The sequence below is a fragment of the Hyperolius riggenbachi genome, chromosome 2, assembly GCF_040937935.1.
Source record: "Hyperolius riggenbachi isolate aHypRig1 chromosome 2, aHypRig1.pri, whole genome shotgun sequence".
In the NCBI taxonomy this organism is placed as follows: Eukaryota; Metazoa; Chordata; class Amphibia; order Anura; family Hyperoliidae; genus Hyperolius; species Hyperolius riggenbachi.
In genome coordinates this window covers 251,728,950-251,753,778 of record NC_090647.1, presented here as the reverse complement: position 1 = coordinate 251,753,778, position 24,829 = coordinate 251,728,950, and the positions used below count along the sequence as shown (strand labels likewise).

The 24,829-nt window shown below is 44.1% G+C and overlaps 1 protein-coding gene across 2 annotated transcripts in view; it reads right to left on the bottom strand.

Moving 5' to 3' along the window:
- Positions 1-24,829, bottom strand: part of ZZEF1 (zinc finger ZZ-type and EF-hand domain containing 1) — a 226,841-nt gene that overhangs the window by 137,926 nt on the left and 64,086 nt on the right. For both annotated transcript variants that reach the window (XM_068268505.1, XM_068268506.1), the window contains 7 exons: positions 13,719-13,835; positions 13,448-13,626; positions 11,896-11,994; positions 6,432-6,523; positions 6,047-6,192; positions 1,337-1,448; positions 26-241 (listed from right to left, as the gene is read on the bottom strand). In XM_068268505.1, the coding sequence (XP_068124606.1) occupies positions 26-241; positions 1,337-1,448; positions 6,047-6,192; positions 6,432-6,523; positions 11,896-11,994; positions 13,448-13,626; positions 13,719-13,835 (961 nt within the window). The remainder of the gene's footprint in view (positions 1-25; positions 242-1,336; positions 1,449-6,046; positions 6,193-6,431; positions 6,524-11,895; positions 11,995-13,447; positions 13,627-13,718; positions 13,836-24,829) is intronic.

Here is a 24,829-nt window from a genome sequence, read left to right as displayed (position 1 = left end):
AAGAATAGCTTAAAGGACAGCTCACCATTTCATGTGCCAGTTGTTGAACAAATAACAGTGTCTTTAGAATCAGTGTCATTCCACATACACTATCAGCTGCTAGCTCTTTACACTTTAGACAGGTCACATTCAGGCTGATCTTGGTTTCCAGTGGTCTGCGGTAACCAAACGCACTGATGCCTTGCACACCCAGGCGCTCTGCCGATTCTTCCCGAGTACACAAGAATTTCACCATCCAGTACTAGCAAGACAGATTTGATATTTGTAAAGCAAAGCATAATTCAGCTGCTAAGTCAATAACTAAATCAGTCAGTTATCAAATAATAATGGAGATGATAAAAAGGTGGCCTGTGTTTTTATAATGCACTACATTGGTGTTAATTTACAGCAAAAACACAGCATCCTTAAAAATAGGCCAGGGCTTCTTTCTGTTACAATGTGCTGCGATGCAGAGCAAGATGTAAAGAAGAGACATACTAACCCTTTATTAATAGGCCTCAAAGACATTTAAAAAGGTGGGACAATATCACATTATATGATTTTACTATATTCCAATTTTTCAATGTAGATTGGCTTTAAAATGTAAGGATCCCCTCATTCCATATAGGTCAAGGGTGGCCAAACTTTATGGACCAAGGGCCATATCATTGATCTTGAAATAGCTAGGGGGCTGAACTAGCAAAATTAAAAACTTTTTTTTTTCTGCTTGCCACTAGGTACACTATGCCTATTAGTGTTGACAAAACATTTTTTTATGAGCAATAAACCATATCCCATGTGTGCTGTCAACATGCCCCCTTCAGCGTACAGTGGTGGCTGCTAATGAGTGGCTGCTGCTGGCATAAGTGGGTACCCTTCACTAAAGTCCAGGCCCATGTACCCGTTTACCTTCCCTCTCCATCGTAATTTCCGCTGTCCCACTGTAATCACTATGGGACTACAGAAAATGGCTGACATTTTCCAGTGTATACTGAGTATACACTCTAGCTGCCATTTCTTTGTAGTATACTAATTCCTATGGAACTGCAGGAGAGTGGAGGGGGAGGCAGAGCAGTGACACAGGTTAGTCCTAAACATTGGTTGCATATGGCTCCACAGACCTGCAAGCTGTGTGCAGTGAAAATCTCACAGAAGTTTTGGGAGCCACTGGAAAGGGCTTGGCGGGCCAAATTTGGCCCTCGGGCCGAACTTTTGACAACCCTAATGTAGGTAAAAGGGCACTTGAATAAATTTTGAATTTCAACAGCAGGCAGAATAAGCTGCATCTCTCCTGACATTCTTTGGAAAAGATTTGTTGCTACCTTGTGTGCAAAAATATGCCAAAAAATATGCTCACCTTAGCCGTTTTACATTGTGGCATCCAAATGTCTACTTCATCCCATTCTTCTTCTAACTCGAAACTGGCTACAGGATCATTCTCTTCCAAGTCTGTGCTAGACTTGTTAGCTCTATAAAGAAAAACAACTGGAGTTATTTAACATTACTATCCTAAACTTCTATCTACCAAAGTATAACTAAACACATAATGCATTGTTTTAGTTATTTTAATGGCAGTGCTTGCTGATCAGAAAATAAAAAAAAGGCTGCCATATTTATTCCCTTTTAATACCAGTTGCCTGGTTATCCTGCTGTTCCTCTGCCTCATACTGTTAGCTATAGACCCAGAACAAGGATGCAGCAGATTAGGCATTTCTGACATTGTTGTCAGATTGGACAAGATTAGCTGCATGCTTATTTCTGGTATGATTCAGACACTACTGCAGTCAAAAAGACCAGCAGGGCTGCCAGGCAACTAATATAGTTTAAAAGGTAATATCCCTCTCACTCCAGTTGTCCTTTAAGGACAGGACAGTGCACAGGTCAGTTATCCTAATGCCAGGCCTTGCTCAGCAAAAAAGTATTCTTGGGAGCTACCAGTCAGTGCCATCAATGTGCAGTAAAAATGCAGTAAAAGTGGCACACTACACTGTCGCCATTTCTCCCGTTAGTCAGAGTATATGGCTGTGTGACATCTCAGCTGATTCAGTACCTCCTCCGTCTTAAGCCACAATATTTAGTGAAGTGACACTGCTGCTGGATAAACAAAGCCAAGCGTCTGCTTGCATATTTACTGTGAGCATCTGACATCAGTGATTAGAGCATGTAAATGTAAAGTGCATTAGGCATTGGAGGGAAAGTGGGGTGGACAATATAGCATAACCAGAAAGGTGACTACATCTCTATCTCCTACCCTTAGCTTGATTAGCTCCAGACAGCGTAGCTTACCGCCTTCTGTCTCTCTTTCCTCCTCTAAAGTACCTCGTTGTACTCCGATGCACAAAATCTGTATTAAAAATATGTATTTACCTACTAGAAAGTGGTTACATTGTGCTACATTTTATGTGCAGTGTGCAAATTATTGCCTAACTTATCTCCAAATACTAATTTAAAGGACAATTAGTAATGGAAGAAAGAAAAGTGTGTGGGTTGGAGGCTTGACTGGAAGTATGTTGAGTGCCTGACTGGAGGTGTGGTGCAGCTTTATGTGTGGTGGGGGCATGTCTATTGCCCAAATACCATTGCACTCATTTGTGGCCTTCTTTCTCATCTCAGAAAGTTGGTGGGCATGAGACAAGATCCAGAAAAGTTAATGGCATCAGAACCAAGATCCTTCCAAGCACTACTTCCAAGCACTAGACCATGCAATTTAGTTCCATCTAGGTAGATGAGGTGTTGTGTTGACATCACCAACCTGGTTACATGTGGTAGAGGTGCTTTTTTTCTAAGTAAATCTATCGTGTTCTATTAAGTATAGTAGAAGCAGTAGAGTGTTGTACTGTGTTAGCCATCAGTAAAAGCAATAAGGTTTGAATCAGGATGATACCCTTTATTGGCTAACTTAGAGATGAATAAACAGTAAGCTTTCGGCTCATAACAAGCATTCGTTGGACTTGGTTCCTGACAAAATGTAAAAAACACAGCTTATATATACTGACATACAGAGGAGAAACATATACTGACATACAGAGTAGATGCCTTAACCTCCCTGGCGGTAAGCCCGACCTACGACTTTATTTTTTTTAAATAAAATTTGAACTAACTGCTTAAGCTAGCACTTTGCTAGCTAATGATGCCCCCCAAGCCCCTCCGCTCACCCCCGATCCCCGCCGTTATATGTATCGCCAGGGATCCCGCGATGGCGCAGCCTCCCAATCAGCTCCAGGCTTCGCTATGGGGAGGATCGGGACTGCGCATGACATCAATGACGTCATGACGTTATGTCCGATCATTGCTACTTCCACTGACATCACCTGTCAGCAGTAAAAAATGTCACCATGTGGTAAATGTCAGAATGTAAATCAGGGAGAGGAAAGATTTTACAATGGGCAAACACTGACTAAACCATTTATACATAATTAATGTAAAAATTAAGCACTTTTTTATTACATTATTTTCACTGGAGTTCCTCTTTAACTGTTACTTCAGGAGGCTTTCCCATGCATCCTGGCTAAATTGATAAGATTAACGGTTTCCTCAACATAACATAAAGCAGACTCTGGTAATGGGGAGACCTTGTAAATGCAGAGATCAAATTGTGACTGGGCTGCTGTATACTAAGTATAGTAAGTTTTAGTAACTGACATCACAGTGTAAAAAATGCACTGCAAGTACATTCCTAGAAAGTCCCATGACACTAGGCATATACTGTACATCCAACAAACCTCAAATGTCACTCAAGGTCAGAATTCACGCACATGCTCCCTCACTCCAAAAGTAATGATAGCAGAGCTATTGGCCACCCTTAAAGTGAACCTCCGGACTAAAAATCGACTCAGCAGCACTGAAAAGGCCTGGTGTTTCTTTAACAGTTTCACAGCATCAGAACTTTGTTTCTCTTATCCAAGCCTCATTTTTAGCTGCACAGAAGAAAACTGCCCGGGCTTTTCCCCCCTGATGTTGTGCAAAGCATGATGGGATTTCTGATGTTGTTGGTCTCGTTCTGCTGTTTTGGTGCAAATTATGCATTTTGAATTTGACATTTGAAGCCTAGCGTGTGCAGCTGGGAGGGGTTATCAGGACACAGGACAGTTGGAACTGTGTCTCCTGCTCCTTGTCACCTCCTTTCAACCAAAAAGATGGCTGCCCCCATGTCAAAGATGGCAGCCCCCATGAATCACAAACATTTGCCTGTTCTTTTAAAACAGAGTGGGTAAAAAATTATATTACCTATCTATTCTAATTAACATAACTAATGTAACTTAATGACAGTATGTTTGTTTAGGCTGAAGTTCCCCTTTAACCACTTCCACACCATGAAATTTTATGCTGATCTGTGCAGCGTGGGCTCTCCAGCCCACAGCACAGATCAGCTAGCAGCCAGGGCGATCAGACTTCCCCCCTTTTTTCCCCACTAGGGGGATGTCCTGCTGGGGGGGTCTGATCGCCGCCGGCTGCTTGCGCTTGCGGGGGGGGGGCTCTTCAAAGCCCCCCTCCGCAGCGCTTCCTGGCCTCCTTCCCCTTCCCTCCCTCTCCCTCCCCCTGTGAGCGGGGCAGGACGGATTTCCGTCCTGCGCCTGATGGGATAGGCTTTAGCCTATCAGATGCCGGTGATCCCCGGCCAATCAGAGGCCGGGGATCGCCGATCTCCTCTACGGCGCTGCTGCGCAGCAGCGCCGTATACATGTAAACACCGGGGAAGATCTTCCCCATGTGTTTACATTTACCCTGCGAGCCGCCGATCGGCTCGCAGGGTGTTCACGGAGACACCCTCCGTGAACTGACATGGAACGGCCGGTCATACGAGCGGCCGTTTCCATGGTATACACTTCAGGATTCAGGGGCGTGTATATACGCTCCGAGAATCCGGAAGTGGTTAAAGAGGATCTGTATTGTTAAAATCACACAAAAGTAAACATACCAGTGCGTTAGGGGACATCTCCTATTACCCTCTATCACAATTTCGCCGCTCCCCGCCGCATTAAAAGTGGTTAAAAACAGTTTTAAAAAGTTTGTTTATAAACAAACAAAATGGCCACCAAAACAGGAAGTAGGTTGATGTACAGTATGTCCACACATAGAAAATACATCCATACACAAGCAGGCTGTATACACCCTTCCTTTTGTATCTCAAGAGATCATTGTGTGTTTCTTTCCCCCTTCTGCTCTCATGCACTGAAGTTTCAGGCTGCTCTTTTCTTCCTGCAAACAGCTTTGCCCTTGTCTGTAATTCCTCACTATGTGAAAGCCCAGCCAGCTCAGAGGACGATTTATCCAGCTTGTAAAAGATAAGAGAGAAGAGAGAAGCTGCTCTAATCTAAATAACACACAGGCAGTGTGCATAGAGGGCCTGGAAGGGGGAGTTTATAGCAGAACCACAACACTGAAGAACTTGGCAGCCTTCCAGACACAGGCCTGACAAGTCTGACAAGAGAGAGATAAGTTGATTTATTACAGAGACTGTGATAGTACAAAGTGCTGCAGTTAGCCAGAACACATTAGAATAGCTTTTGGAACTTGTAGGATGATAAAAAACAGGATGCAATTTTTGTTACGGAGTCTCTTTAAGGTGCCCATACACTCGTCAGATTGGCAGCAGATAGATAAGAAATGCATCTGATGATCTATCTGATGCGTTTTTAGAACATTTTTTACCAGGATAGAATTCCAATAGATTTCAGTTTGAAATCTATTGAAATTCGATCTGATGGCATATTTTTGCCATCAGATTTCCATTAAGGCCAATGCAAACTGATAAGCAATCTCATCAGATCGACCTAAATTTTCCACCCTGCCAGTTCGATGGAAATCCATCGAAATCGATCGAAATCGATCGAAATCGGCCATCGATCGGTCGATTGGCCAACCGATTTGCAAACGCCAGAAAATCGGCTGAGTGTATGGGCCCCTTAATTCTTGTAGTAATTTCTGGGATAGTATGGGTCATTGCAAATATCCAGTATGCATAGATGATGCTTTGTACATAAAAATATATGACTATTTAAAAAGTGAAAAACTACCAAAACATAACAACAGCAAAGTAAAAACAGACGTTTTTAAAATACACTACCTTTCTTTTATAAACTGTTTGAATTCAGGTAACTTCCAGGTGTCATATTTTTCAAATCTTTTAAAATGCTTTTCAGCATGAAACTTTTCTGGACAATTGTAAGCAAACACCAAGCCACATTTGGCTCCAATTGCACCTCTCCGGACCTGCAAAAAAGAATAATGCAATCACTTCTATGCCAAGGACATGTTTGTGAAGGGAAAGCTGACTTCACTAGAATATATTATGCCACATTCAAAATTCTGTGTACCAGTAGTATTTGTAAATAGATCTTACTCAAAAATCTGATGAAAAGACAAGAAGTATAAGCTTTGAAAACTAAACCATACAACTCAAAACTTGAACAATTAAAATAAAATGTAGCTTTATAAGAAAGGTAAACTACCTTGATCCTCAGCTGTGTAACCTGGAAGGCTGATTCAGTTCCTGAAGAGAGAATTATGCTAGCCCTAGTTTTTCCAGTCTCCGTGAGGAATCCTGAAGATAACAAAACACTGTTAGATGTCCAGGAAGCATCAAAACTGTAACCTACAAGGTAATGACCCTGGGCTACAATCAAATATTCAGAATCCTACATATGCAAAAATGGTAGAAATTCTCTGCACCTGCACACAATGAGCATGTCTGGGTGCCCAGAGAAAGGTTGACAGGGTTAAATAAAAGGTCCTACTTAACTCCTAAGTCACTACAATGTGGGCAGGTCTGCCAGTGCCTTCTAGTGGCATTTGTTCTGCCATTAAGGATTGAGCTTGGAATCCTGATTTTTTATGATTTTTTTAACATTGCTAAGGTACACTTAACAAAAAATTAGAAGGAAATGGATTGTGGGTGCAATCAGTACAAGGTCACAATGCACAGTCTCTGGCTGTCAACAGTCACTATCAAAGGACCTGCCCACATTGCAAGAGCACTAAACAATGCAAGTAGAAAATGGCATTTCTACAGGAAGACTTCAATTCAAGAAACTGTGCAAACTTAAAGGACTTCTGAGGCGATCGATCTAATTGATTTGCACGACATGCCATCTGGCCCATACTGCACCTTCGCGCAACAACTGCGCAGGTGCAGTAGGCGCCAGATGATGTGGATGCAGGTGCAGAAGACCCGACCCCGCCGGTGGGGACACCGAGGAAGACCGGGGCTGTGGCGAGGACGGAGACGGCTGTGAGGTGCTGGAAGAAGCCCAAGGTGAGAAAAAAAAATCGATTAGATCTTTCTCCACGGAAGTCCTTTAAAGCAGGGGTCCCCAACCACCGGGCCGCAGCCCACTGCCGGTCCGTGGGCAGTTTCCAGCTGGGCCGCGCCGGGTCTGGCCTCTCGCCCCCCTCCACCCACGGCCGCCGCTCCCGTCACCTTATGAGCTGGCGGCCGCTTCCGGTCAAAGATTCCCCGTAGCCGCTCAGAGGAGAGCAGCATCTCCTATTACAGCAGCGCTTCCTGCGCAGCTGCTGTAAGGAGGCAAGGAAGCGGGGCAGCGGCTTCCTGAAGCGGCGATCGCCGTTACCATGGAAACCGCTGTCGTGCTTCCTTCCCTCCTTACAGCAGCCGCTGCTGTAAATAGAAGATGCTGCACAGAGGAGAGCGGCTACGGGAATCTGTGACAGGAAGCGGCCGCCAGCTCATAAGGTAACAGGAGCGGCAGCCGCGGGGGGAGTGGGCTACACTGGGGCACTATACTAGCTATCCTGGGGCACACTGGGCACTATACTAGCTATCCTGGGGCACACTGGGCACTATACTAGCTATACTGGGGCACTATACTAGCTATACTGGAGAACATGGGGCACTATATTCGCTATCCTGGGACACTATACTAGCTATATTGGGACACACTGGGCACTATACTAGCTATACTGGGGCACTATACTAGCTATACTGGAGAACATGGGGCACTATATTCGCTATCCTGGGGCACTATACTAGCTATACTGGAGAACATGGGGCACTATACTAGCTATACTGGGGCACATGGGGCACTATACTAGCTATCCTGGGGCACACTGGGCACTATACTAGCTATCCTGGGGCACACTGGGCACTATACTAGATATCCTGGGGCATTATACTAGCTATCCTGGGGCAAACTGGGCACTATACTAGCTATACTGGGGCACACTGGGCACTATACTAGCTATACTGGGGCACTATACTAGCTATACTGGAGAACATGGGGCACTATACTCGCTATCCTGGGGCACTATACTAGCTATACTGGAGAACATGGGGCACTATACTAGCTATACTGGGGCACATGGGGCACTATACTAGCTATACTGGGGCACACTGGGGCACTATACTAGCTATACTGGGGCACTATACTAGCTATACTGGAGAACATGGGGCACTATACTAGCTATACTGGGGCACATGGGGCACTATACTAGCTATCCTGGGGCACATGGGGCACTATACTAGCTATCCTGGGGCACATGGGGCACTATACTAGCTATACTGGGGCACAATACAAGCTATCCTGGGGCACATGGGGCACTATACTAGCCATATTGGGGCACACTTGGCACTATACTAGCTATCCTGGGGCACACTGGGCACTATACTAGCTATACTGGGGCACTATACTAGCTATACTGGGGCACACTGGGCACTATACTAGCTATCCTGGGGCACTATACTAGCTATCCTGGGGCACACTGGGCACTATACTAGCTATACTGGGGCACTATACTAGCTATACTGGGGCACACTGGGCACTATACTAGATATCCTGGGGCACTATATTAGCTATCCTGGGGCACATGGGGCACTATACTAGCTATACTGGAGCACATGGGGCACTATACTAGCTATACTGGAGCACATGGGGCACTATACTAGCTATCCTGGGGCACATGGGGCACTATACTAGCTATCCTGGGGCACTATACTAGCCATATTGGGGCACACTTGGCACTATACTAGGGCACACTGGGCACTATACTAGCTATACTGGGGCACTATACTAGATATCCTGGGGCACTATACTAGCTATACTGGGGCACACTGGGCACTATACTCGCTATCCCAGGGCACTATACTAGCTATCCTGGGGCACTATACTAGCTATCCTGGGGCACTATACTAGCTGTACTGGGGCACATGGGGCACTATACAAGCTATCCTGGGGCACATGGGGCACTATACTAGCCATATTGGGGCACACTTGGCACTATACTAGCTATCCTGGGGCACTATACTAGCTATCCTGGGGCACTATACTAGCTGCACATGGGGAACTATACTAGCTATACTGGGGCACACTGGCCGCTATACTGGGGCACACTGGGCACTATACTAGCTATACTGGGGCACACTGGGCACTGGGCACTATACTCGCTATCCCAGGGCACTATACTAGCTATCCTGGGGCACTATACTAGCTATACTGGGGCACTATACTAGCTGTCCTGGGGCACATAGGGCACTATACTAGCTATACTGGAGCACATGGGGCACTATACTAGCTATACTGGAGCACATGGGGCACTATACTAGCTATCCTGGGGCACATGGGGCACTATACTAGCTATCATCCTGGGGCACATGGGGCACTATACTAGCTATCCTGGAGCACATGGGGCACTATACTAGCTATCCTGGGGCACATGGGGCCATGGGGCACTATACTAGCTATCCTGGGGCACATGGGGCACTATACTAGCTATACTGGGGCACTATACTAGCTATACTGGGGCACTATACTAGATATCCTGGGGCACTATATTAGCTATCCTGGGGCAAACTGGGCACTATACTCACTATCCTGGGGCACTATACTAGCTATACTGGGGCACTATACAAGCTATCCTGGGGCACATGGGGCACTATACTAGCCATACTGGGGCACACGGGGCACTATACTAGCCATACTGGGGCACACTGGGCACTATACTAGCTATACTGGGGCACACTGGGCACTATACTAGCTATCCCGGAGCACTATACTAGCTATCCTGGGGCACAATACTAGCTATACTGGGGCACATGGGGCACTATACTAGCTATACTGGGGCACATGGGGCACTATACCCCCCCCTAGTGTTTCCACCCCTCCCTTTAGATTGTAAGCCTCTGGCAGGGTCCTCCACTCCCTAGTGTAATCTACAGGATCATGTGCTCCTGTCCTATGACAGCCTGTACTTGTATTACTGGGCCTACCTAACCAGCCCATATTGCATGATCATGTATTTTGTACAATTTGTATGTATAACTTTGTTCTATGTGTATAACCCTTTGTATGTCATCCTTGTATCATTGTATATATTTATTGTTCAGCGCTGCGTAATATGTTGGCGCTTTATAAATACAATAAATAATAATAATAATAATAATATCCTGGGGCACTATACTAGCTATCCTGGGGCACACTGGGCACTATACTAGATATCCTGGGGCACAATACTAGCTATACTGGGGCACACTGGGCACTATACTGGCTATACTGGGGCACACTGGGCACTATACTAGCTATACTGGGGCACACTGGGCACTATACACGCTATCCCGGAGCACTATACTAGCTATCCTGGGGCACAATACTAGCTATACTGGGGCACATGGGGCACTATACTAGCTATACTGGGGCACATGGGGCACTATACTAGCTATTCTGGGGCACAATACTAGCTATACTGGGGCACATGGGGCACTATACAAGCTATCCTGGGGCACATGGGGCACTATACTAGCTATACTGGGGCACAATACTAGCTATACTGGGGCACACTGGGCACTATACTCGCTATCCCGGGGCACTATACTAGCTATACTGGAGCATATGGGGCACTATACTAGCTATACTGGGGCACATGGGGCACTATACTAGCAATACTGGGGCACTATACTAGCTATCCTGGGGCACAATACTAGCTATACTGGGGCACATGGGACACTATACAAGCTATCCTGGGGCACAATACTAGCTATACTGGGGCACTATACTAGCTATACTGGGGCATATTGGGGCACTCACTATATTAGCTATACTGGGGCACTACACTAGCTATACTGGGTCACTATACTAGGTCACTATACTAGCTATACTGTGGCAACTATACTTCGTCACTTTGATACTACATATACTGGGGCACTATACTCAAAGTTAACTAAAATTCTAAATGCCACATATATTTCCAGTAATTACTAGCAAATAGCAACACAAAGGCTTCATTTTTTCATTTTTATGTGAAGAAAATATGACATTTACAGAGAACAGTTTTCACTGTGGGCATTACTGTGGAGGACTGTGTCCAGCACATCCAGCATACAGAAACAATATTCACTGGCTGTAATCCTGTGAGTAAAATGTCTTCAGAATGATAGATAGAAAGTAGAGATTTAGCTTCAAATTGTGTGTAAATAACTAATCAGCTGTTCCTGTGTCTCTCTCTACTCTAGCAGTGTACAGAGATTGCAGCCAGGAACAGCTCATTCTGAATGGGGGGGGGGGGGGGGGGGGTCATACAAATACAGGAATAAAGTACAGGTCTTTCTCTTCAGATCCTTTCTCTGTAGCTAAAAAAAAAAAAAAAAATCACTCAGCTGTTCTCAAATGATCTGTGAGAAAGCAGTGTGTGTGTGGGCAGGGCAGAAACAAACAGTAAATCCTTCCTGTGTGAATAGTGACAGAGAAGTGGAACCTATCTAGATGGTACAGCTCTAGCTTCCATGCAAACTTTTGTTACAAGAAGCTGATACATACATGTGATCAGAGACTTCTGAAAAGCTTTATATTGTTACTGGCTTCCAGGTATGTGAGGTTTACAGAAGGACAGTTTCTTAGATAGTTCCTCTTTAGTACTGTTAATGTATTTCTAGGACTAAAATTGTAGTGGGAAAGATGCAGTACGCACCATCTCCTGCCCATGGTTCCACAAGTAGGTTTTCCGGTCCTGATTTATCTTCCTTGCCTTTGACATCGCAGGCTAATAGAGTAAACTGTAGTAGTCTTCCTGGAATAGAAATGGTTGTGGATTTAAAACACACAATTAGATAAAACAAAGCGCTTTTCATACAAACATGTTTGAAAAAATGATTATTTTGATGTGCCAGTGTACAAAACTTCTATTAACAGCTATTAACATATTTTCACTAGAAAGGAACTGTCCTGGTCATCTTGGGTTTGCATAAACATACAATACGTGTCTTATTGAGTTAGCCTAATACATTTATAATATACAGTATATGTATGTCCATGTGGAATCTGGAGATTTCTAATTTCACTTTATGTTTTTACAATTTTAGTTGCTACAAGATGTTCAGATTACATTTTCTGATAAAATATTTGCAGTTATTCATAGAACTTGTAAAATGTAATATTGCAATATGCATATAGACAGGTTGGATCATTCAGCTATTCACAGTTGTGTTCTGGTCCTAGCAGGAGAGGTAGAAGGCAGCACTGTACTGGTAAGAAAGGTTTTGTTAACAATACTTGAAAATGTGCCTACAAACGTCTAGTCCATTTTAGGCAACATACAAACTCACACCCATGGTTGCTCTCCACCAAGTCCTGCTCGCAGACCAGTATACCTGACAAATGATTTCACACATCCATTTGAGATATACTGTAAAATGCATAACTCTGTGGTAAAGATGACCCAGACAAATACTGAAACATGCAAATATACTAGATCAGTGTTGCAGAACTGCATTCTAATACAGCTGACCATTACAAGGTATTTATATTGCAAGGTCATCATCTGCATTATTTTGGGTGGTGATAAGGGTGAAGAAGGTCAAGGTTCAAAGGGCTAGACACACCTGCTAGTATAGTACACTGACAAGGCTGTCAAGTGGTCTGGAAATATTAGCACCAATTCACACTGACATTCAGCTGTAGATCTTCCTGCAAGCTTGTTTGTCAAGAAATCATCACCTTTCACTCAGCACAATACGCTACACAGTAGTGACCAGGCAGTACACATTGGCAATTGTTCGGTAACACAAGAACCGGACCAGCTGAAAAAACTGCACATGCAGCATTCACAGATTGAAACAGATTTGCCATGGGTGGCCTTCAAAGTGCTTCTCAAACATGAATGCTGCTTTCGCTTATTATTTTTCCAGCTTTCTAAAGGTATGGTTGACATTTAAGGTGGTTCTTCTCCACACTCTAGCCCTTTGGCAGCAGCTGATCAGTATTTTGAGGCGTGGTAAGTAACCACTGTACCAACCAATAACCAACTGCTGAAAAATATGAGATGTTAGTGACAAGAGTTACTATAGGGTAAAGAGATGGCTGCTATATATCCATGTGAATCAGCCCTTCGTGCATATGGCATCGCAGTGAAGGGCAACATTCAAATACATGGCAATTACTCTTCTAGACAAACTAAGGTGCATACATGCAACTTAAATAGGCTTTTTAGCAAAGCAAGAAATTGTCAGTAGTAATGTTAATACCATATTTATAGAGAAGATTGATTCGAACAGATTCCATGGAATCGATAAGTGAGGCTGCCTTATACTGTACATCCAAATGCTCCATGACTGTACATAGAGAAGTAATAATTTTTGCGACATTCCCTCTGGCCAACGCAAATGCCAAGAGATTTAAGTCCACTTCTGGTGTTTGACAACAGCTGAAAAGGAAACACAACAAACCATAAAGGGGCTGAACTGCAGACAGACTGACTTACGGTATGTTATGAACATACATGAATGTCATGGTTACCTTGAAGTCCTCATGAGAAAGTGGTTTACTTCTTCCAGAATATTTGGTGATAAAAAATTTGGAAATTCTGCAGTTCCTTGTGTTAAAGAGAGAGGTATCATGTGCTGTAAAGCCTTTCTAAAATAAGAGAAGAATATGTTAAATATCTCTTAAAGAAAACAGTTCATAAATGCTTCTCAAGCCATGTGGCATGCAGCAGAAATAGGTTTGTAGTTCACTATACGCTGGCTGACTTTGCAAAAATATTTCACTTTGGTAAGGTGAAAGGAGTGCTGTAGTGTTCAATGGCCTCATATAGCTGTACTGCATCAAGCAGGATAAAGGTGCGTGCACACGCCTGATCTCTTCAAACAGGGACGCAGGACGGCCGTTCTGACGACAGTTTCCCCGTGTATACAGTCTTTCGGCAGGCTGATAAGGCTGGTTTTGACTGATCCGCTCTTTGCGGATCTAGCAGTGCCAGAGGTTCAATTGACCCTCCATCAGATTTCTGCTGAAATATGATTCAGTAGAAGTGGAGAAAGGACGTATATTGATCCCCTTTGCCAATACATTTCCAGTCAAGATACACACAATCAAATGCTATCAACCTGTTTATGGCTAACCATATAATGGATATCTGAAGCTAAATTTTTGCTGAGGGCCAGTTCACACTGGGCAATTTTTCAGCGATTTGCTGATCACTGGCGATCAGCAAAATGCTGTTGCTAATGCAAGTCAATGTCAGTGTTCACACTGTAGAGATCGCCAGTGATTAGCGATTTGCTGATTGTGCATGCAGCATTTTTGGAGTGAGTTTGGAGCAACTGCATTTCAATGTTATAGAATCACAAAACGCAATCACTCCTAAGTTGCTTTCCTGTACAGTGAAAAAACAGCTTTTTGCTGATCGCCGGCAATCAGCAAAATGCTACCAAAGTGCCCAGTGTGAACCAGCCCTGACTGACAACAGCTTCAAAACATTGGGTCTACTTCTACATATTATTAAACAAAATTGCAAACAAACATAAAATTTAAGCACTTCTTTATTTACCAAAAGAAATTATGATAATTCCCGTGTTAGGTAATGCTGAAAACAGCTGATTTTACCGCTCATCTTCCCAAATTACAATTCACTAAACCTATCTCTGCACAGAAAATCAGAGTTCCCAACTAGTGAGGTAAATTACTGACTTGTGCAGTAATTACCAAATTAGAGACAAATGGGCAAAGGTTTGCCCGTGGCAGCAGTCCCCAATCACTTGATCATCTTACCCACAATTAGGATGATGGGCGGGGCAAACCCCAACATAGAAATACTTCCACAAAATATCTGACCATATATGGGTTACAAGCCACCTTAATGTATCAAGTATCAAAAATTTATTTAAACAGTTGGGGACATGCAAAATCTAAAAATGACATACATATCAAAAGGAAGCAAATATGATTCAAAAGTTAAAATTGCTTATGCAAAAAACTCATGTAGCCATCAAAGCAGCATTAGTAATAATAAATGTTCCGGTTCAGTAAGACAATTGGACAATCCCACGCTCACATACTCCAAGCATCCCGCGCTTGCATACTGGTGCCATGCATAGATTTAGCAAAGTGTGGCGGGGGCCCCCCTTAGAATTATCATAATCCTATGGACTCCAGGTGACAGGCATAATAATAAGGTTAGATAATCCCTTCGTTCAATGTCCAATTGGGGAGCTAACGTATTAGATACCCTTGAAGCTGTTTTAATATTATATATATCCATATGGAGGAAAGGGGTAGATCTCACCGCAGTGCAGGCAAACAGTTGGTAGCATCCAATTCATTCCTTTGGTGCATGCGTCACTATTCCGCTTGGCGCTATGGCATGGCAACACTGGGCGTAGAGCCGTCTCGTTCACCCGCTTAGCCCGATAGATCACCTCCTCCCGGGTGGAGTCCGGCTGCAACCGGCAAACTGCTATCTCCGGCGAGGCAAACAGCGGGTAGAAGGCCGCCAAACGCCCAGACGCTCAACAGCGCAGGAGCATGGCCGGAAACTCAGGCTGCGTAGCTCCGCCTACCGACGTTTCGCGTCATGTGTGACGCTTCATCTGGGTGTGTCTTCAGCATACTGCAACGCAATTAAAAACAGTCTGATAGCCCGCCCCATCACCGTGCTCACTGCGTGACTTGTATTGCAGCAGGCTGATTGATAGGCTAGTGGCCGTGCGTAAATATGTCAATCAAAAGTCTATATTTGTATAGAACGGACATGATTGGTGAGTCCTCCAATGTGGCTGATGATGTAACAGGCACCTAGACAGGATGCCAGCCATACATGTTAATGTCAGTATTCAATCGGCATTTTTTACCAGGCAAACAAAGTCATCTAGTCACATATGAACCCGTAAGGGCATCATAAGTCTGTGTTCCAGTATGGAGGAGGGGCCAGATCAAGTCAACAGGCATCCACATAGGCTATATTCTACGTCCTTAGTATGGTCATCAAACTTTACTCAGTTCATGATCCTATCCTTCATTAATCATAAGGCCCATATTTCATAATTCCTAAAGCGATAATCCAAATAAAGGGATACAGATCAACCGTTCTTTGTTTTTTGGCACCTATAATGCATGACACCACCATTCACTGCGGGTTCACACATATCCCACTCAATTGTACCTTCGAATCCGCAAGAATGGGGTTAGATCCAATTCTGCATTCAAGCCAAAGGGTGCCACTGTGCTTAATTTAAATATCCAAGATGCTTCCTTACAATACAGCAGCTCATCAAAGTCCCCCCTTCTTGTGGATACCTTTAGCCTGTAAATGCCCTTAACCAGGGTACCTGTTAATTCGTTGTTATGATGTTCTCTATAATGTTCATATATACCGCCATTGCTTTCCCTCCTTTGATCTTACCTAGATGCTCTAGTACCCGCTCTTTCATGGCCCTTTTTGTCTTGCCAACGTACTTGAGCTTGCATGGGCACTGTATCATGTACACGACACGTGTCGTATTACAGTTAATAAAAGATCGTATGTCATATTCAACATCACCCATGCTGTTCTGAAATACGTTTGTTCGTTCAACAAAAGGGCAAAGCTTGCATCCGCTACATCTATAAGACCCATTGGGTATACCTCTCTGTAGCCATGTATCACTATTGATACTATACTCGCTACGGACTAATTTGTCCTTTAAATTCGGCGCTCTTTTGGCAGTAAGAAGTGGGCGTGGGCCCACCACTTTGGCTATTTCATCGAGGCCGTCAGGATCAACCAAAATGTAGACAAACTTCGCAGGTCCTCCCAATGGGTGCCGTAGCTGGTCACGAGCCGCATATGTCCCTCCCCCTCCCCACTGGAGCCCCCCCCCCGCGAGTGGCCAGAAGATCCTTTCTATCTGAATTCCACGCCTGTTTCAACGCTTTCTGTAAAACCGAGTGTGTATATCCGCGTTCGCGAAAACGTTCATACATGTCCCTAGACTCTTTGCGAAAGTCATTGTCATCAGAGCAGTTCCTCCGTAAAAGGAGAAACTGTCCATAAGGGATACCTCTTTTTAGCGAAGCTGGATGGTGGCTGGAGGCGTGGAGGAGTGTGTTCCCTCAACTCTAAGATGCAAGTCCAAAAAGGATATCTCACTACCGTATGAGTACGTGAGTTTGATATTGCGTTTATTAGAGTTGAGGGCGGAGATAAACTATTCCAATTCGCCCACACTGCCACGCCACCAAGACGTCGTCTATATACCGACTCCATAGGGCGACGTGCGCCCCAAAATCTGGGTTCGGGAATACATCTTTTCGTTCCCACAATCCCAGATGTAGGCATGCATATGCAGGAGCGCACGCCGCCCCCATGGATGTGCCACACACTTGGCGGAAGTATTTCCCGCAGAAACTTAAACAATTTTGCGTTAAGATTAGGCGCATACATTCAACAAGGAACTCATTATGGGCCCCCGCGGAGGGATATCTCTCGTGGAGGAAGAAGGACATTGCCCGGAGCCCGTCCTCATGCAGAATCGAGGTGTACAAGGCTTCAACATCGATACCCACAAGGAAGGACCCCGTGGGCAGCTCGAGACCAGCAAGGACACCCAATACATCTCGGGTGTATTGAACGTATGATGGCAAGGATCGTACCAGTGGACTTAATTTTTGGTCTATGAATTGCCCTATTCGTTGAGTGGGACTACCAACTGAGGAAACTATGGGTCTTCCTGGAGGATTAGAAGGGGATTTATGCAGCTTAGGTAGGACATATATGGTGGGAATATTATATGCATCTACCTTTAAATATTCCCACTCAGTTTTGGATATATGGTTATGAAAAAGACCATCATCTACCAAATCATTAATCCTATCTTTTATCAGGGGGAAAGGATTCTCGCGTAAAAGGGAATATGTGTTTTTATCACTCAACTGTCTTTCTATTTCGTTAACATACATATCCTCATTAAGTACCACAATGTTTCCCCCTTTGTCACTTGGCTTAATGATTATCTTGGGTGCTGACATTAATTCTTTTAGGGCCTCTACTTCATCTTTACTTAGGTTTTTATTTTCAGGGGTTGGGGACAGGTGCAATTTCCACAGCTCTTTTTCTATGGTGTCCAAAAACACTATGATATATTTATTCTGGGATAGAGGGGGCATGTAGCTAGATCTAATGCGTAATCCTGAGGGGGGTGGTCTTATTCCACTACATTCATCTGGATTAATTACTGGGGAGGACACTTCTTCATCTGCAGCTGACCCTTCCAGTGCATTCTCATCAAATAGAGCTTCCAGCGCAGATAACGTCTCCCTTTCATTTAATGTAAGACTCACATAATTCTCTCTCTTCTGATCATCTAGAGGATTGGTATCACCATAGGTCACTCTAAGTAGTTTTCTCAGGAAAAGATAGATACCCTTATATATTTCGAATACATCTCCTGAGGTTACTGGTGAAAAGGACAATCCCCTATTCAGGAGAGAGATATGTTTGTCCTGTAATTCAAAGGTAGATAAATTAACCACATTTTGACTCCTCCACGCCTCCAGCCACCATCCAGCTTCGCTAAAAAGAGGTATCCCTTATGGACAGTTTCTCCGTTTACGGAGGAACTGCTCTGATGACAATGACTTTTGCAAAGAGTCTAGGGACATGTATGAACGTTTTCGTGAACGCGGATATACACACTCGGTTTTACGGAAAGCGTTGAAACGGGCGTGGAATTCAGATAGAAAGGATCTTCTGGCCACTCGCGGGGGGAGGTCCAGTGGGGAGGGGGAGGGACATATGCGGCTCGTGACCAGCTACGGCACCCATTGGGAGGACCTGCGAAGTTTGTCTACATTTTGGCCGATCCTGACGGCCTCAGATGAAATAGCCAAAGTGGTGGGCCCACGCCCACTTCTTACTGCCAAAAGAGCGCCGAATTTAAAGGACAAATTAGTCCGTAGCGAGTATAGTATCAATAGTGATACATGGCTACAGAGAGGTATACCCAATGGGTCTTATAGATGTAGCGGATGCAAGCTTTGCCCTTTTGTTGAACGAACAAACGTATTTCAGAACAGCATGGGTGATGTTGAATATGACATACGATCTTTTATCAACTGTAATACGACACGTGTCGTGTACATGATACAGTGCCCATGCAAGCTCAAGTACGTTGGCAAGACAAAAAGGGCCATGAAAGAGCGGGTACTAGAGCATCTAGGTAAGATCAAAGGAGGGAAAGCAATGGGGGGTATACATGAACATTATATAGAACATCATAACAACGAATTAACAGGTACCCTGGTTAAGGGCATTTACAGGCTAAAGGTATCCACAAGAAGGGGGGACTTTGATGAGCTGCTGTATTGTAAGGAAGCATCTTGGATATTTAAATTAAACACAGTGGCACCCTTTGGCTTGAATGCAGAATTGGATCTAACCCCATTCTTGCGGATTCAAAGGTACAATTGAGTGGGATATGTGTGAACCCGCAGTGAATGGTGGTGTCATGCATTATAGGTGCCAAAAAACAAAGAACGGTTGATCTGTATCCCTTTATTTGGATTATCGCTTTAGGAATTATGAAATATGGGCCTTATGATTAATGAAGGATAGGATCATGAACTGAGTAAAGTTTGATGACCATACTAAGGATGTAGAATATAGCCTATGTGGATGCCTGTTGACTTGATCTGGCCCCTCCTCCATACTGGAACTCGGACTTATGATGCCCTTACGGGTTCATATGTGACTAGATGACTTTGTTTGCCTGGTAAAAAATGCCGATTGAATACTGACATTAACATGTATGGCTGGCATCCTGTCTAGGTGCCTGTTACATCATCAGCCACATTGGAGGACTCACCAATCATGTCCGTTCTATACAAATATAGACTTTTGATTGACATATTTACGCACGGCCACTAGCCTATCAATCAGCCTGCTGCAATCCAAGTCACGCAGTGAGCACGGTGATGGGGCGGGCTATCAGACTGTTTTTAATTGCGTTGCAGTATGCTGAAGACACACCCAGATGAAGCGTCACACATGACGCGAAACGTCGGTAGGCGGAGCCACGCAGCCTGAGTTTCCGGCCATGCTCCTGCGCTGTTGAGCGTCTGGGCGTTTGGCGTCCTTCTACCCGCTGTTTGCCTCACCGGAGATAGCAGTTTGCCGGTTGCAGCCGGACTCCACCCGGGATGAGGTGATCTATCGGGCTAAGCGGGTGAACAAGACGAACGAGACGCCCAGTGTTGCCATGCCATAGCGCCAAGCGGAATAGTGACGCATGCACCAAAGAAATGAATTGGATGCTACCAACTGTTTGCCTGCACTGCGGTGAGATCTACCCCTTTCCTCCATATGGATATATAAAATTATAACAGCTTCAAGGGTATCTAATACGTTAGCTCCCCAATTGGATATTGAACGAAGGGATTGTCTAACCTTATTATTATGCCTGTCACCTGGAGTCCATAGGATTATGATAATTCTAAGGGGGGCCCCCGCCACAATTTGCTAAATCTATGCATGGCACCAGTATGCAAGCGCGGGATGCTTGGAGTATGTGAGCGTGGGATTGTCCAATTGTCTTACTGAACCGGAACATTTATTATTACTAATGCTGCTTTGATGGCTACATGAGTTTTTTGCATAAGCAATTTTAACTTTTGAATCATATTTGCTTCCTTTTGATATGTATGTCATTTTGAGATTTTGCATGTCCCCAACTGTTTAAAGGTGAACTGAAGAGAGAGGTATATGGAGGCTGTCATGGTTATTTCATTTTAGACTATACCAGTTGCCTGGCAGCCCTGCTGATCCTCTGCCTCTAATACTATTAGCCATAGCCCCTGAACAAGCATGCAGCAGATCAGGTGTTTCAGTGGTTCAGACTTATAAGTCTGATCTGACAAGACTAGCTGCATGCTTGTTTCTGGTTTTAATCAGATACTACTGCAGAGAAATAGACCAGCAGGGCTGCCAGGCAACTGGTATTGATTAAAAGGAAATAAACATGACAACCTCCATATACCTCTCTCTTCAGTTCCCCTTTAAATAAATTTTTGATACTTGATACATTAAGGTGGCTTGTAACCCATATATGGTCAGATATTTTGTGCAGTAATTACCACAGGAAATGTCAAGAAATGTCAATTCACAAAGATTTCTGCATTTACTTTACCGGCCAAAAGTGTTTGGTATTTTTCTCTAGCTCCCAGCAGCCGATAACTTGCTCTCCCCATGCTGTCTCTGTGCGGTGGATTGACAGACAGCCTTTGGGGAGAGCCAGGCAGCCAATAGGGAGAGCCACAAGGCCTGCTTCTCACTCTGATTTGATGCAATGGAATATCGGGTGGGTTTTTCACTGTATCAAAGCAGAGGAAGCAAACAATTCTGAGGGCTTTCCTGCATCCCTTTAGATGTACAGCATAAATCTGTATTCTGGCATACAGAAGCGCTCCCCGTGGTGGCTGCAGCACATCTAAAGGAATGACAGGCTGCATTGGACAGAAAAAGGAGTCACACACACAGCTCCCTGCCTGCCCGCTGACCTACTCCACGCTGGTGAGTGACACTTACCGAGCACAGCTTAGTGAATTGAGGCATGTTTTGTTTTGTAAATTACCAAACATCTGCCTCATGCAGGAAAACTTTAGTGAATTTGGAAAAAAAAAAGTGTAAAATACCGAATGAGGTATTTTACCAACCAAAAAGATTTTACCGAACTGCCCATTGTGAATAGAGCCCATTGACCTTTTCCAATATGCTGCAATTATTTTTTTTCTTAGGCAGAAGCTTTAAGTATTTACCCATATACTAGAGCGTGATTAAAAGGAGGCCCTGACCAAACGCTTTAAGCACTGGGTGTCAATGGCCTAGAACATTCCTGGATTAGCTTCTACCTAACTAGTAACTTTATTACTGTCTCCTATTCCAACACTTACTCCTCTTCACGTCTGCTATCTATTGGTGTACCACATGGTTCCATCCTAAGACCTCTTCTGTTTTCCATCTATACTCATAGCCTGGGACAATTAATATGCTCTTGGTTTCCAGTATCACCTCTGTGCTGATGACACTAATCTTTCAGCTCCTGACCTCTATACACTATTATCTAAAGTCCCTGACTGTCTGCTGTTTCTGCACTCATGCTATCCTGTCCCTCAAACTTAACATAAGCAAAACAGATATTATGAGATTTTTTCCATCTCTCCCTCTCTGCTTCCTCACCTATAATTACTATTAATGTAGAAGATTCCCCAATAACCTCAACTTCGAAAGCTCGGTGGCTGTAACTCTGGACTCTAAGCTCTCATTTCAACCACATAACATCTTCTGCTACTTCCATCTCAAAAATATCTCCAGAATTTGTCCCTTCCTTACTCAAGAGACTACTAAAATGCTTGTACGGCTCTAATAATTGATTACTGTAACACCCTATTCTGTGGCCACTTTTCCAGTCACTACTGATCTCTGATGCTCATCTCATCCACCTTTATTCGCACTCCTCTTTGCCTATCTTTCCATTGGCTACAAATTACCCAAAGGATCCAGGTTCAAACTCCTAACACTATCATTCAAAGCTCTGAATAGGATATCCCCTCCATACATTTTCTTATTAATTTCCAGATATCATCCCTCCCAGAACCTTTACTCCTCCGAAGAGACCCTCATTTCATGCAGCTTGGTCACCATCTCTCACTCCAGCATCCAGGAATTCTCACAAGTGTCACCTCTTCTTCCAAACTCTCTTCCACAGCAGTCCATCTTGCTGTAAGCCTGGAAATTTTCAAGCCTACCCTCAAGACACGCCTGTTCAAACAAGCCTATAACTTGCTATAGCTAGAATTTAAAGCTCACTGCCTCATCGGTTAACCTCTTTGTCTACTCCCCCAGTGTCTCCACCCCACTACCCTCAAGATTGTAAGCACGCAGGGACCTCTAACCCTCTAGTTTCCAGTTTCTGTACATTTTATCAGTTGAACTTCCTTCAGTACTGGTGATGTTTTTCAAACTACACAACAACTACAAGTCAATTGTGTATATCTGTACTAGTTGTCCTGATTGTATGATAGCATGTTGAACTGCTCATGTATCTATACTCTCCATTTCGGTATGTTTTTGTACATTGTACAGCACTACAGAAGATGTTAGCACTATATAAATTAAAAACAATAATCAGTGCATCCAAAAGTAGGAAAAGTTATTTACAATTGGCTGAACATTTGAATATTAATGGATAAAAGATTTTTTACTTTAAAAGGTATAGTGATCATTTACCTCCTCTGCGACCACCAATTGGCGGCTGCAGAGTGGCTCCACCAGGATCGCCTAACGCCGACTGGTGACAGGACCTGGAGGCGGGGATAAGCAGGTATTGCGTGCGCACGCGTTCCCTGCCGAGATAGACGACGGGGATCTGTGATCAGCCTGCCAGCCACGATCAGAGCGGACAGGCTGTTAAAAAAAAGAAGAAACAGTTATTTACATTTGTACAGCGCTGCGATCTAGTGCAGCGCTGTACAGGGGACAGCCCTGTGACTTAACTGTCCCCAGGAGTGGCTCACAATGCGATCCCTCTCATAGGCTGATGCCTATGAAAGGTTACTGTAGTGAATGGTAGTGGAGAGATATCTGTCTAGAGATCTCCCCCGGTGCGACTGCATTAACATTCTTTCTGTTGCCCGGCGCTGTATCTGGACTCCTCTTCAGTGTTCGCTAATCACGTGGTAGCCGAAGCCCCTCGTGGTTGTGTCGGCAACCACATGGGGAGCGAACCCGGAAGAGGAGTCCAGATATAGCGGTGTGCGCCAGAGAGGTAAACTATTAAAGCAGGGGCACCAGCAAGGTACATGTACACTAGAGAGGATTGCGGCCAGGGGGTTGCATCACATTCATCGTTCGAATATTGCAAGCCGTTACCACTGCGCACCCAATTGAGGATGTCAACCTGCTATCGCACAGCATATCTGATCGATAGGTTCTACCAATTTCGGGTCGGGCGGGTCAAACTGCCGATCAGGCATGCTTTTGGTGGCACTAATTTTCATCCGATTCAAAAATAAATTATCGATGGTTGATCGGCTGCCAAATCTATAAATGTGTGTCCACCATTTTTAGAAGTAGGAGGATAGGTCCAATTGTTTATCTCAAGGTTTTATTTTCACTAAAGTTTCACTTTAAAGACCAGGCAGGATAAATATGAAATATAGAACAAATTACTACAAAATAGGTTTCTGTGAACTCAGCAAGACTTAAAGTAAACCTGAGACAAAGCACTCTAATGTATTTTGCCATATATATCAGTGGGAACATTAGAGAAAACACCTACCCTGCTCTGTTTCATTCTTTACTGCTCAGCCTGCCTGTTATCAGACTGATAAAATCCCTGACTGAGCATTCAGTCTGGTTTTGCTCAGGAATCATTATAGCGGAGTCATTATAGCAGAGCCAGAAGGGGGCAGGCTTGAAAAAATATCAGAAAAGACAGACTCAGCTATAATGATTCCTGAGCAAAGCCAGACTGAATGCACAGTCGGGAATTTTATCAGGGCTTATAACAAGCAGGCTGAGCAGTGAAGAATGAAACAGAGAGCAGGGTAGGTGTTTTCTCTAATGTTCCCACTAATATATATGGTAAAATACATGA